This window comes from Puma concolor, chromosome D2 (genome assembly GCF_028749965.1).
Source record: "Puma concolor isolate L17-30 chromosome D2, mPumCon1.1.hap2, whole genome shotgun sequence".
In the NCBI taxonomy this organism is placed as follows: Eukaryota; Metazoa; Chordata; class Mammalia; order Carnivora; family Felidae; genus Puma; species Puma concolor.
Window position 1 is genome coordinate 56802889 of NC_141677.1, and position 14648 is coordinate 56817536.

The 14648-nt window shown below is 41.1% G+C and overlaps 1 protein-coding gene across 1 annotated transcript in view; it reads right to left on the reverse strand.

The window, feature by feature from the left end:
- The window catches only part of TM9SF3 (transmembrane 9 superfamily member 3), a 69888-nt gene extending 59440 nt beyond the window's left edge, over positions 1-10448 (reverse strand). The window contains exon 1 of the mRNA XM_086680513.1: positions 10155-10448. Within this exon, the coding sequence (XP_086536639.1) occupies positions 10155-10253 (99 nt within the window). The 5' untranslated portion in view covers positions 10254-10448. The remainder of the gene's footprint in view (positions 1-10154) is intronic.
- Between the last annotated feature and the right edge of the window lie 4200 nt (positions 10449-14648).

Here is a 14648-nt window from a genome sequence, read left to right on the forward strand (position 1 = left end):
CAATTGGGGAATGTGCCAAAGATTTCTAAAATCTTAAGTTTAAAATTCCAATGATTCTATGAAAAGCAATTACCCATAGCAACATAAGCTGAAGACAAGATAGGATACAATTTAAGTCAACAGTGCAGACATTAAATCACTGATCAATTATTTACCGAGTGCCTGCTACATCCAATAATTGTGTTTATAGCTGAGGATACAGCTGTTAACAAGACAGGTTCCCTGCCCTACTGGAGCTCAAAGCCTAAAGGGAAAGATGGACATTGAGCAAGTAATTATAATAAAGTAGAGTGCTAAGGAGCATGTACTAGAGAAAGCTAACCAACTAACCAACTACCAAATTCTTACCTCTAAAACTAATATAAAAACATTTTTTTAATCAAAATCCAACCTCTCCAAAAACAAACTCATGCCACCCAAATCTACCCTTTCATCTTTGTTTTTCTAATGGTATCACCATTCACTCGCACATGGAAACTCAAACCCCAAGTCTCTCTGCATTCCAAAACCACACTGACTTGTCTACTCTTATCCAAAGCATCTACATCTTCCTTTTGATTCACACCACCAGCATCCTAGGAGTTAGATATAATCACCTCATCTTCAAATATAAGAAATGTCTCAATGTCATATAAAACATCGTTTAGGTCATTAAGAAAATAATAAACTATCTTATTTTTTGAATACATGAGACACATACCAAGCATAGTGTTAGGTGTTAAGGACACACAGTTGACCCTTGAACAATGCAGGGTTAGGGTCACCAACCCACCATGCAGTCAAAAATCCATACGTAACTTTTGACTACCCCAAAACTTAACTGCGAATAGCCTTGTTGATTAGAAGCCTTACCAACAACATAAACAATCGATTAACACATTTTTGTATATTATATGTATTCTATACTGTATTCTTACAATAAAGTAAGTTAGAGAAGAGAAAATGTTAAGAAAATTGTAAGGAAGACAAAGTACATTTGTCATACTGCACTGTATTTACGGAAAAAAATCTGCATGTAAGCAGAACTACGCAGTTCAAACCTGTGTTGTTCAAGGGTCAATGTACAGATAAATAAAATACTGTCCTTTCCTTTAAGTTCACAATCTATAGTGGAAGACAAGTAAATGATTAATGATGAAGAAATAGCGTTAAAACTAAGGTAATAAAGGGCTATCATAGCAGCAACAAAGGAATCATTAATTCTGCTTTGGCAGAGAAGAAAATTCTCTAACAATATAGAAAATCATAAACCATTTCAAGTGAACTCAGAAAAACAACTATAGATAATCTTCACGTATGAAGGAAGGAATCAAAGGTCTGAATATATCCATACATCCCCATTCAGCTGACAAAGCTATTACGCCACCACTCTTCATCTGATGCTCATGGTCACACAGCACTAATCAATCAAGGCACTCCTTTACAGAGACGGTTATAGCATAAGAATTCTCAAAACAGTGCGCTAAACCAATCAATGATCAACTGACCATAGCTGGTATTAGAATTGAAACCTGCTCACTTGGCAGAAACCTCTCTGCATAGTATAATCTACACAAAAAGTATTTAATAAATACAATGGGAAAACAATGAAAAAAAAAACACAGAAAAAATGCTGAAATGTAAAGTTTATTAGCAACTTACTAAAAAAAAGTTTGAAGTATGCGTACTGACTGATATGTGCACTGATTGCAATAGTTCCCTTTGAGAGAAAAAGGGAAGGTAACAAAATACATCTATTTAAGATTAGAATGCTGAACAAGAGGACCTATCAATGAGGACCTTGTCATTAATCCTGCCGAGTCTGCAGAAATGTTTAAATGTTACTTGGGAAAATAAGCACAAAAATATTTTTTCTATCAATTCCAATACTCATAATTCCTTTAAAAATAGACAAAAATTTGAACTTAAATACTTATTTAAAAAGGGCATTCTTTTTTTTATACAAACTGAAACATAAAATAACTGAAGGGTCACAGCGTGTGTTCAACGACACATTCTGAAGTCACTTATTTTAATCATTCATGAAACCTGAATGGGGCAGTACAGTTGTGGCCACATGACGGAAATTGCACTGTAACAAAACGTACACCGTTCTGTAACCCTTCTGGGAAGAGGACTGAAATAATAATTAGAAATACATACAGATGTGTAATATATACACACCTTCACACACACACATACGGGGGGTGTGGTTAGGCTAAAGATTAATGCAAAAATGCTTCTTTTCCTTTACATCACTCCTTATGCAGACCATGATCAATATAATTAACTTAATTAAAATGTTACTTTTCTTTGCAGTTCTTGATTACCCCTGAGAGTAAGTGCTCCCAAGACAAGGTCAAGACAAGAGTTCTTTTTCAAGAGAGAAAATGTGCCTTAAAAATATCTTGAAATTAGAAACTATCAAAAGGAAGACTTTACACAATGTTTTTTAAGAGAAAAAACACTTTTCCTTTCCCTAAAGCTGCTGAGAAAGTCCCTGAGCTCCACCAATCCATGAGCAGAAAGCAACAGAGGGAAGGCTCTTTACTCTGGCCAAAAGGCTAACCTAATTCACTTTCAAAACATTCCATGAAGTTCTAGCAAGCTCATTTTAAATCCTTTCTTTGGAAAAACTATGAGTAGGCCAATGACACTGAGAAAGACAGAGATTTGCAACTTACCTGCTGAGTGTAACCAGAAGGGGAGAAAAAGCAAGGAAGCATAGCAGGGGACCAGGGGACCCTTGAGCATGGCAGCAGTAGTCCCTTCCGTGAGGCCTACCTGGGAAGTAGCCAAGCGAGAGGAGGCCAATCCAGACCACCTGCATTCTTCACCTCACCGTTCTATTCATTTTCCAGTTCTCAGAAGAGTTTCAGTTATACTAAATTTCTGAGCCATTCCCTCCAGCCCAAATGGTTTATAATATTGTCTTCCCTTCCTTTTCTTCTCCACCTTGTTTCTCATGCCATTCCCCCAAATCTACAATGCCCTCCTTCTCTCCACTTTGTCAATTTCTACTTATCCTTCAAAACTACTCAAATCCTTTCTCAAACCCTCTAATCCTCAGCTAAAGCCTTAACATATCAATCCCTAACATGATCTCAGCATCTTTTCTGATTGTATTAGCTAACACTTATTAAGCACATACTCTGTGCTAGGCAAACTAAGGTCTTTACATGAATATTTAATCCTCTCAAAATTTTATTAAAACAGATGCTATCATTTTCCCCATTAAAAAAATTTTTTTTACTGTTTATTTTATTTTTGAGAGAGAGACAGAGCATGAGTGGGGGTGGGAGGGGGGGCAGAGAGAGGGGGAGACACAGAGCTCCTTCAGGCTCTGAGATGTCAGCACAGAGCACAACGCGGGGCTCGAACCCACAAACCGTGAGATCATGTTTTGAGCCGATGTCGGATACCCAACTGACTGACCCAGAAAGATGCCCCTATTTTCCCCATTTTACACATTAAAATAGAGAACAAAGATGTTAAATAATTTGTCCAACATCATATAACTAATTAGTATCACATTTACAAGTTTAGGACTACACTTTTGCTAATCCCAAGTCAGTTTCATTAACTAAAGAGCAAAAACTAAATGAAGAAAATATGATAAAAATACAGCTGTACAAAGCAACTAAAGACAGTTACTGAATACTGAACAACTTTTCCATTTGAACCTTTTATCTGCCTTAAAGAAGAAAACCTTCCTAAGAAGTGACTTGTGTTCTAATTTCAAAAGGCCTGACCTTTATTCTCAAGATGTCACCAATGTTAGGCCTCTCTTAAATACTGTTTATGTGCTGGGAAAGGAGAGACACAGAAATTTCTCTCCTTGATAGAAATCATGAATTCATTTTTCTTAGGAAGAACACTTTAGGAGATAGTGTTACTGATGTACTCATGTAAAATCTGAATAAGAAATGATACTTTGGGGGCGTCTGGGTGGCTCAGCCGGTTAAGCATCTGACTTCAGCTCAGGTCACGATCTCATGGTTTGTGGGTTCGAGCCCCATGTCGGGCTCTGTGCTGACAGCTTGGAGCCTGGAGCCTGCTTTGGATTCTGTGTCTCCCTCTCTCTCTGCCCCTCCCCTGCTCACGCTCTGTCTCTCTCTGTCTCAAAAATAAAATAAACATTAAAAAAAAAAAAAGAGAGAGAGAATCTATACATACAAGAGAAGGACTAAGGGCTCAGAATAAGCACCCAAATGCCACCACTTCCATGGGATGAGGTAAAATATACAATGTTTGCTTTCTTTTTTTTTTAGATTGAAGTAGAGATTTAGGGAAGATTTTTTCCACTCTTTATATAAATATATTATTTTAAAGCGTTGCATATTCAAGAACAGGAATCTGAGTATGACCCACACCCAGATAAAATTAGTAAAAGCATAAACTTTGCACCATTCTTCAGGTAAATTCACTTAAGTGCCTTAAGTGATATGAGAAGAAACTGTGGTTGAGCCAACTAAGTAGCCAAATTTCTGAGATGGAGTATTCTAGTAATGTATTTCATTGAGTTTGTATATATACTATGCACACTCTTTATTATACATATATATGTATAATATATGCATATTACACATGTTTGCTTTATTTTTTTTTTTAAAGAAGGAAAGAAATCAATTTATTGCTGCTTCACTTTACTCTTTTTTTTTTTTTTTTAATTTTTTTTTTAATTTTTTTTTTTTCAACATTTATTTATTTTTGGGACAGGGAGAGACAGAGCATGAATGGGGGAGGGTCAGAGAAAGAGGGAGACAGAGAATCGGAAACAGGCTCCAGGCTCTGAGCCATCAGCCCAGAGCCTGACGCGGGGCTCGAACTCACAGACCGCAAGACCGTGACCTGGCTGAAGTCAGACGCTTAACCGACTGCGCCACCCAGGCGCCCCCACATGTTTGCTTTAAAATACGTATCAGAGTGGGGTGCCTGGCTGGTTCAGGCGGAAGAGCATGAGACCCTTGATCTCGGGATCGTGAGTTCGAGCCCCACGCTGGATATAGAGATAACGTAAATTAAAAAAAAAAAAAAACAAAAAAACAAAAAACTTAAAAAAAATTTAAAATACATATCTGAGAATGCAAAATTTAGTTCTCAAAGTGTTTCAGAAATCGTAATTTTGATGCCTTTTATTTATTTAAAGCACACATCAGATTCTTAATATAAATAAATATAATTATAAAATATAGAAATAGATTTTTAGATAATCTCTTGAGATAACTGTGCTCTCTACCTCCCTCTCTCTCAAAATAGCTTTGTACCTAAATAAACTTTTAGTCTACCACAGAGTACAGCCGAAAATAGGACAACGAATTATGGCATTCCTAAAACTAGATCTATATTAAAGCACTCACAAATTCACCTGCAGCAAAGTTTATTCTCTTTATAAATCTTCAAAGAAGTTTTAAGAGTTCCCAAACTCCCAACAGAGACAAAGACAAGAAGCTGCCATTTGACAAAGTAAAGCAAACAAACAATTTCTGAAATCACTCGGTGGTGTGCTAAGTGTTTATAGCAGAGGCTGAGTGTATGCTACCCTAGGTACAGATTGGGCCCTTCTAACATCACCTACCAGAGGTACAATGGGCCACAAAGAAATGCGATTTTAGATTAGTTAGGGCCACTAAGTCATAACAGCATCCCAAAAACCATGCATCCTACATGAACAATGGTCTGGATTTGTTCACTGTGCTTTAAGCAATGGGTTTCATGCTTCCAACACTGCATATTTCTTGTCTCTAGCAGCTCCCTCATCATTCAAGTCACTCAACAAGCACTGATTAAATGCCACTGTGCCAAGCACAGAGCCTGGGTATGTAACAGACAACAAACAAAAACAAAAACAAAAAACCTGACTTTGTGATCCTGAGGAAACAGAACCCATAAAATTTCAAGGCTACAGTATAAACCATAAAATGCATTGAGATTCTTGTGCCCTTCATTATTGGTTTTTGGTGCTGACATCTTTACATATTATTCCTGTGGAAATTTTACTTACAAGATAGGTAGAAAAAGGAAGAACTAGAGAGTCACTAGGCCTCTTCAGGCCTTAGGAAAATGAGTGTGTTGGATTAAATGATCTCAAATCTTTCCAGTTCTAAAATTCTGGTTCGCAATCTGAAATATTTTTAACAGAGTCCTTTGGAATCTGGGGAGACATGGTACTCTAACTATAGACCTTTCCAAGTCCTCTTGGTTTCAGAAAACAAAATAAGCACAAACCACACCTTATACATCCTTCACTCACTCTGAAAAGTCCTTTTTATAATCCTTGAATCACATATTAAGTGCCTTTCAGGGAAGTATTCTTTAATTTTTTATTCCAAACAGTATGCGCTGCATATATGATTCAACTTTAGAAAACTGAAAGGACACATCTTTATATATTCTAGATGTGTACATACTTTAGAAGTCAACAGCACATTTCCTTCTCATTATTCTTATGAGAATATTAAAAGGACTCTGCATAAATAAGCACTTAAAAAATAACATGACAAATAGCTGAATCCTAATTTAGTAGGTAAAACAAGAGAAATAAGAGGCTTTGTGAAACTATATAAACTAGTTACTCCTTCCTAAGACCAGCTATATAACTAGTGGGGCCCAGTACAAAATAAAAATGCAGGTCTCCTTGTTCAAAACTTATTAAGGGGTGCCTGGCTGGCTCAGTTGGTGGAACATGTGACTCTTAATCTTGGGGTCGTGAGTTTCAGCCTCATGTTGGATGTAGAGATTGCTTTAAAAAAATTATTAAAAATTTCTAGATGGTGGGGCATCTGGGTAGCTCGGTTGGGTAAGCATCCAACTCTTGATTTCAGCTCAGATCATGATCTCATGGTTTTTGAGTTTAAGCTTCGCATCAGGCTCTGCGCTGACAGTGAGGAGCCTGCTTGGGATTCTCTTCCTCTCTGCCCCACCCGTGCGTGCGTGCGTATGCGTGCGCGTTTTCTCACTTTCTATCAAAAATAAATAGGGGCACCTTGGGTGGCTCAGTCGGTTGTCTAACCGGCTTGGGTCAGGATCTCACAGGTCGTGAGTTCGAGCCCCACCCCCCCATCCGGCTCTGTGCTGACAGCTCAGAGCCTGGAGCCTGCTTCAAATTCTGTGTCTCCCTCTCTGTTCTACTCCTCCCCCACTCACTCTCTGTCTCTCTCTGTCTCTCTCTCAAAAGTTAAAAATAAACTTTAATAAAAATAAATAAAACACTTAGGTTTTTTTTTTCACTTTTTAAAAATATTTATTCATTTATTTTGAGAGCAAACGCATGCCTGAGCAGGGGAGGAGCAGAGAGAGGGAAAGAGAGAATCCCAAACAGGCTCCAAGCTGTCAGCGCAGAACCCAACGTGGGGCTCAATCCCACAAATGTGAAATCATGACCTGAGCCAAAATCAAGAATCAGATGCTCAACCAAATGAGGCACCCAGGCACCCCAAATAAATATTTTTTAAAAATTTCTGGATAGTAACGGCAGAGCATCAAAGCAAGCACAGTATCCACATGCTTGCACAAGTTACTGACTGCACAGGTCAAATGCGCAATAAGGGGACCTTATCTCTCTTTAATGCTAAGCAAACATCTCCTCAGTAACAACCCATTGCGGAGTTAGACTTACACAAAAATTTCTTTAAGCAGCTAAAACTACTATCAATACAGACAACTACTCAATTTAATACCAAGTGTCTGTCCTATTTTTAGGATAAAGGGCTGCAGAGTATATCCCATAATAGTGTAGAGGATGATTAATTTACACTGCCTGAGCTAAAATCCTACCTCCATCCCCACTGGCTGTGTGGTCTCAGACAAGTAACTTAAACTCTCTGATGCTGGTATACTCATCTATAAAAAGGGTATAATAGGATCTTCCTCACATGATTATTTATATTTAAAGTAAGAGTTAATATACGTAAAGTACTTAAAATAGTGCCTCACACATTGCTGCCACAAAAGTCCTATTAATTATTATTCCTACCTGGAAATTGTCTTCACAGAAAGTTAACCTAAAGGGCAAACTTTAACTTCTGAAAATTGCTCTTTAATTAATAATTCAATCCCACAAGTTTTTATTACACAGCTACTCAGCAACCTTCCCTTGGCAATTTTTCTCTTCCTTCAGTATCATTCTCTTACTACCTACTTCTGCCTTCTCGGTGGGAAAAAAAATTCACTTGACTATAACTTTTTCCGTATTTTTATCTGGTTAAGGTGAATGACCAGTTTCAAGAAATATTTTCAAGAAACTTAAGAAAAATAAAAATTTTGGCTAATAGGCAAAAAAAAAGACACTTATCTAAATTCTATACTTATAGCTTAATGCTAGTCTTCCTACAACCTTTTTGCTTTTTAAATAATGTATATTAATAACAGGTAAGCAAGTGAGACCAATTCAATGTAGATATGAATAAAATGAAGTAGATTCTAAATTTTTTGTCCAGCAATTATCTCACACATACTATGTCCTCTCAAAAACCTTTTCTCATATATTTTATATTCAATTACTGGCATAAAAAATTGAATTCTCCACAATGAAATTTCAATGAAATTTGTATTTGCATTTTAAATCTGCAAATTAAACTCAGGCCTTTTTATATACCTCCAATTTGTGAAATTTTAATTAAGTTTTCCCTATTTATAGCAGTTTATATAAAACACAAGATCAAAAAGGAGGACACTCATCTTAAATTTGTATGCCTGTACCATGGAACTATAGTTAAGAGAGAGTTTTGAGTTTTATTTGGTAACTTTCCTTAAGTGTTCAAAAAATTGGAAAAATATTAGTGACAGTACAATTGACTAAAAGGATGCCCACTGCAAATGAACAGTTCTTACACTTCAATATGTTACCTGACAGAGAAAATGACAGGAAACAGTTTTTCAATTTAACTGTTTAACTGTGAACAAAATTATCTTAAGGTGAAGTCACAAATAAAACACAAAAACATGTCAATGATTTCTGATGTGGGTCTCTAAAAAAAAAAAAAAATACAGGAAGTTTCTGGCTGTGACTGAAGGTAAAACAGCCAAAAGCTTAGCGCTTTCATTAGCTAAATTAAAAGCTCAGCCAATCCAGCAACTAGAGACAAGAAGTGTGGTTAATTACAAATAAAATCTAAAGGACGGTCCACTGAATATTTAAGAATGATTGCTGCACTTCCTCACTTATCAGAAATGACAGAAGATTCCCCCCAAATCTTTCAGATTTAGAACATACACAACCTCTCACGCAAAATCATGCCATTACTGAGTTACAGAATTAAAAACAAAAAAATTACTCCCTAAGCAACATCTCTATTTACAAGACTTCCTGCGTGGCTCACAGCTACCACTCTGAAAACCATCGAGTTACAGCCCTAAGTGAAAGTCACTTTTAGAGTCGTTAACATCCACGCTTTGATGTGAAAAAGCCAGTTAAATAAACAGCCAACCAATTTTAAGCCAAATGCAAAAGGGACTATCCCCGGCCTACAGGAAGCACGGGGAACTCAAGACCCTTACAGCCAGAAGCTGCCTGGAGACCACCGGGATGGGAGCCTCATCCAGGGGCTAGAAGGGTGAGCAGAAAGTTACAAGAAAGGCCCAGAACTGAGTGCGTGTAGACTGAGTGCCCGCGTGTACACGTGTAACCTGCTCTTCACCCCAAGTTTATCAATGCTGTCCCCACGCCAGGGTTTTTCATCCGGTTTGGGCAGGAGAGAAAATAAAGGCTGGTGAGGACCTTAAAAGTGGTGGATATTTCCTGGTCGGTGTATGACGGGTAATCGTAACGCATCCATCTTCCGCTGTGTCGCAGACCCCAGTAGCCAGAGCACAGCTCCCCTCCCTGGGGGCACCAGCCCCGAGCCCTGCAGCCCGCGCCCCTCCCCGGGAAAGTGAGCGCCGACCCTCACCACGCTCCCTCCCAGACCCCCAGACCTCAGAGCTTGGCGCCATTTAGGTACGGGTAGGGGAAGGAGGCCCAGGCACTCGGGAACGGAGTCTTGCCGGGAAGCGCACACAAACGCCTCCTCCCAGCTCCCGGAGTTCCTGCTCCACCAGGCCCAACCGGAAGGCGCCCTCGGCGGCCGCGGGGCTCCGCCGGGCCGCCCAGCCCTCCAGGCCGCGCCGAGCCGGACGGGGCGGCGGGTCGGGTCGGCAGGCCGAGGGCGGCCGCGCCGGCCGGGGGCCCCTCTCACCGTGTGCTCGTGCTCGTCCGCCCGGGCCCGGGGCAGCAACAGCAGCAGCAACAGCGCGGCGGCCGCCGCCACGCCGGGAGCGCCCGGCAGCGGCCTCATCCTCCGCGCTCCCACCGGCCCGGCGCCGGCCCACCGACTCCTCCTCCGCCGCCGCCTCCGCCTCCGCCTTCGCCGCGGCCGATTAGCATCCACGGGGCGCGGACAGACGCACGGGGCCCGGGCCCAGCCGCTGGCTCCTCCGCGCCGCCGCCGTCACCGCCCGCTCCCGAGCCTCCCCCGCCCCCCGGCGCCTCTCAGCCTCTTCCTCTGACTCAGCCACGTCATCCGGCCACCCCGGCACACGCCGGAAGTGCCTCGCGACGCGGGGCCGCAACCGCTGCCGGGCGCCCCACCCGGGAGGCGCGAGTTGCGGCCTCCGAGGGCCACATCTCCGGTCACCTCGCACGCCGCCGGGTCGCCCGGCCCGCTCGGACCTCCGGGCCGGCCTCCGTTGGGCCTCGGCAGCGGTGGCGCGCACTCACGGCCTCGGCCTGGCGCCCCTCGCGGGTGCTGGACGCGCTCCTCGGGCCGCTCCGGGCCGCGTCCCGGCGCTGGAAGCCGTGTGACCTTGGCCAAAACGTTTTAAGTTTTCCTGGCCTCGTTTTCTTCGGCTGTGAAATGGGGTGCGACCCGCAGCCTCTGGAGCTTGGAATCCGTTAAGATACCCCTTGCAAGGCTCCCGTCCCCCGCCGTGAATTGAATGACTCACGCGCTCCCCTCATCATCATCTTGGGGGATTGTTAGACAGGGGTGGATAAGTGTTTTAGAGTCACTTCATATTTGTCGGGCCCCTACTATTTCAATCTTGTTGAAATTCTTGTTCATTTATCTGCCCACTTATATTGTTGGTGTCCCGTCCACAGACATAAACACCTCCTGGAATCTAAGTCCTTTTGTAAGCAGGGAACCTGTGCGCCGCCGCCCTAGTTTCTGTGCCTAGACCAGTGCCAGACCTGTAGTAGGAACTAAAAAATTGCTCGTCCTAGGAATATGGATCCACCATCTACACAGTCCTCTGAGCCAAAAAGCTGGAACTTTAGTCGGATGTCTCTATCTTTCAGCCATCAGCAGTCAACAAGTGTTAGCATTTGGTATCTTAGAAATGTCTCAAAAACTTATTTTTCCTTTCTTTCTTATGCCAGTAACAGCTAATCTCCATCTGACTACATATTGCAACAGCCTAACAGGATCCCTGCCACCAATCTTCCCTCCCTATTTATCCTCCCCAACAGGTGCCAGATTGATCTTTCTAAAAAGAAACCTGATTATATCACGCTCTTGTTTAGAACACTCCTTAAATATTGTTTAAATAAATCATGGAATCAGAGCTAAAATCTTCAACTCCCAGGCACTGTTCCGAGCACTTTACACGTGTTGGCTCTTAATCTTCACCAAAACCCTATGAAAAGGCACTCTTGGTGTGTTCATCTTACAAGTATGATAACTGACGCACAGAGAAGTTAAGTGGCTTGCTGAAAGAGCAGTTCCAAGCAGTTTTGTTCCAGAATCTTACTACTAATGGACTTCTATCTGTACAACCATTTCTAAAACTGAAATAGGCCTGTTTGTACTGGCATGCAATGATATTTAGAGATACTTTTAAATAGAAAAAGTTGACAGAATATAATCCCATTTTAAATGGTACTATATTAGTCTACCCATAGCAAACGATCTGAAAGATAGTAATTCAAACCATTGACACCAGGTTCAGTTTCTTCTTTGTACATGCCTGTAAATATTTGGATGGTTTTTACAATGGCCATGTGCTATTCCCATGTCATTGGGAAAAGTTTCTTGCTAAAGGAGAGCCCTGTCAACATGCAGCTGCACAGACCCCAGATTATCAGACCCCAGATACCAGCTTTACCTTCTACCAATCTCTATGCCCTGGCTTCATTCCTATATTTCCCAAATATACCCCCCCCTTTTTTTTTATACTTGTACCTTTGTCTAGAATGCAAATAAGTGGACGATTAGATACTCTCCTTCCAGGGCTAATTGAACTATCACCTCTTCAGTGAAACCTTGCATGACACCCTGGGAAAGCTGAGCACCCCTTCTTCAGGATTCCAAAAGCATTAGGCATGTTATGTCATAGTTACCATCTTTCATCTCCTCTTCTGTAATACATTCTGACCTTTTTTGATGGCAAAGACTATCATTTTTTCATCTTTGTATCTGTCCCAGCTGCTGGAATAGTCATTGTCACATCATATACATTCAAACTATTTGCTGAATGAACAAATGAAGACCTTAATAAGTGAAAAGCCAAATAGCATAGAGGATTTACACAATATTTTCTAGCCAGTCTAAAAGACATCACAAGGCAGTACATGATTAATTGCTGAATGAATCCTACACCAGTGATTGCTATAGAAATCGGAGGGGGCGTCTTATACATCTTTGTATATCCCCTAGAGCACCTAGCGCAGTGACTTACTCATAGTGAAAGCTCAGTAAATGCTCTGTGAATGAATAATCACTGCTTTTGAATCAAGTGATGATGTGCAATTGAAGAACAAGCAGTGTAAGTGTTGAATTAAGATGGATGAGTAGTTCCTTGCTTAAACATCCATCACCAGCCTCCACAGATTTGAGGCAGTGAGCATTTGCTAGGTGTTGTGGGGAGCACTGGGATGGCAATTACTGAGGGGTGGGGAGGACACAAGAAAAAGTAAAAGCAATCATTTAGGGAGTGTAGACTTAAAACCAGGAAATTACACACACAACAGAGAATAGGCATGACAGTGTAAAAAACAGAACTGCACAAAATGTGACCAACTGTGCAAATGTTCAAGAGGCAGTAAGAGCAATGGGCAAATAGAAAAGAGGAAACCCTATTTTGGTGGAGAATTTGGAAAACTTTAATGGAGGGAAGAGCATGTAGGGTCATTAACTCAACAACTATTTATCAAGCATCTACTATGTGCCAGGAATTCCAGGAGGCACTAGGATATGATGATAAATGGCTTTAGGTGATAGAAGTCTGATGATAGGTATAGAAAGAAGGAATAAGAGTTAAATAATAAGCTGGGGGGGGGGGGGTAGGGAAGGACTGTAGCTTCAAATATCTTTGGAAACTGATGACCTCAAAGCTAAAAAATAGAACTCAGGGGCATCGCCCAAATCAGGGCTGTTCTGGTAGACTGGAGAGTGAAAAACACTGATGTATCTTATTGCACCAGTTTCTTCATCCTGATTAGTGACCTCATTCCCTGACACCAAAAGGCATGGGAGAAAACATGCTAGTGAAAGGAAATACCTACCCCCCGCTCCATGGCTATACAGTCTTTTTTGTGGTAGTCCTAATAAGACTCAGTTGGTGAAAGGGCTTATGACTAGTAAATGACCCAGAAACCCACAATTTCCATCTTTATTCTCATTCTTGATAAACATGATCTTCAAAAATCGTGCTCTATAAATAACAACATATCTTCTGACTTCCAACCTCAGCTACTGTTGGAGAAGGTAACTGAGAGGATCTGACTGCTAATTGGCCCTCGAGCCAGCCTGAACCCTGGCTATTTGAGGATCCTCACCCCCTTCCCTGTTTTTGGAATATGTACTCCGCCCACCATTCCCAAAGTGGGAGCCATTCCAAGGACATAGCCTTGAATGAGTAAGGTGTTGTTGAGATCATCTGGACAGTATATGTGACTGTACCCAGTTAAGGCCTCTCTATATGAACTTTTAAGATTCTGGCAGGCAGGTGAGGAAGATCTACTTGCCTTATGACCGCCCAGGACAAGCCTTGTATGTAAATTTCCTTGCTTATTAAAACTGCTACCCTATCAACCTGGAGTGGTCTGCCTCTTTCTTCACTCTCCCTGCCTTCTGTGTACAGTGGCTGGTTTCAGATCACCTTTTCTTTGAAATTGTATTCCTTCTTTCTACTTTGTTGTGTTGTCTTTCTAGTATTGACTTCTGGGGTGGGCCAGTCCTTCCATTGCTATTTATCACTTTGCACCTCTATCTTTTCTGTTTTTGCTTGAAACGTTTTAGTCACCGGAAAACTTTATAATTGCTCGAAGTTCTTTTTTCAGGAAGCAATCACTTAAAACATTTGGTTCTCAGACTCAAATGAGTTGGTATTAATGCTTCCTCAGCCAACCAGCTGCAAAACCATACACTATTCTTTGACAGAGGAGCACAGAAAACCATCTTATTTTCTGGTGCGTATGGGATAGGGATCTAAAAATCCCAACTACTGAGGTGATATAGGATAGGCTAAAACCTCTCTTTTTTAGCAACAAAGCCAGAAAAATGGAGATGAAGAGTAGGTACTTAGCTTGACTTGTAAAACTACTCATTGAAGTAATTTACATCCTATCACTTTGCCTAATTATGGCGAAGCATTAGGGATTATTCACATCATTAAATACGTCAAGTTAAATGATTTGATTGCAACACCAACCTCTTGTTCATAATCTTTCATTCTTCATGCTTTGTTGCTTA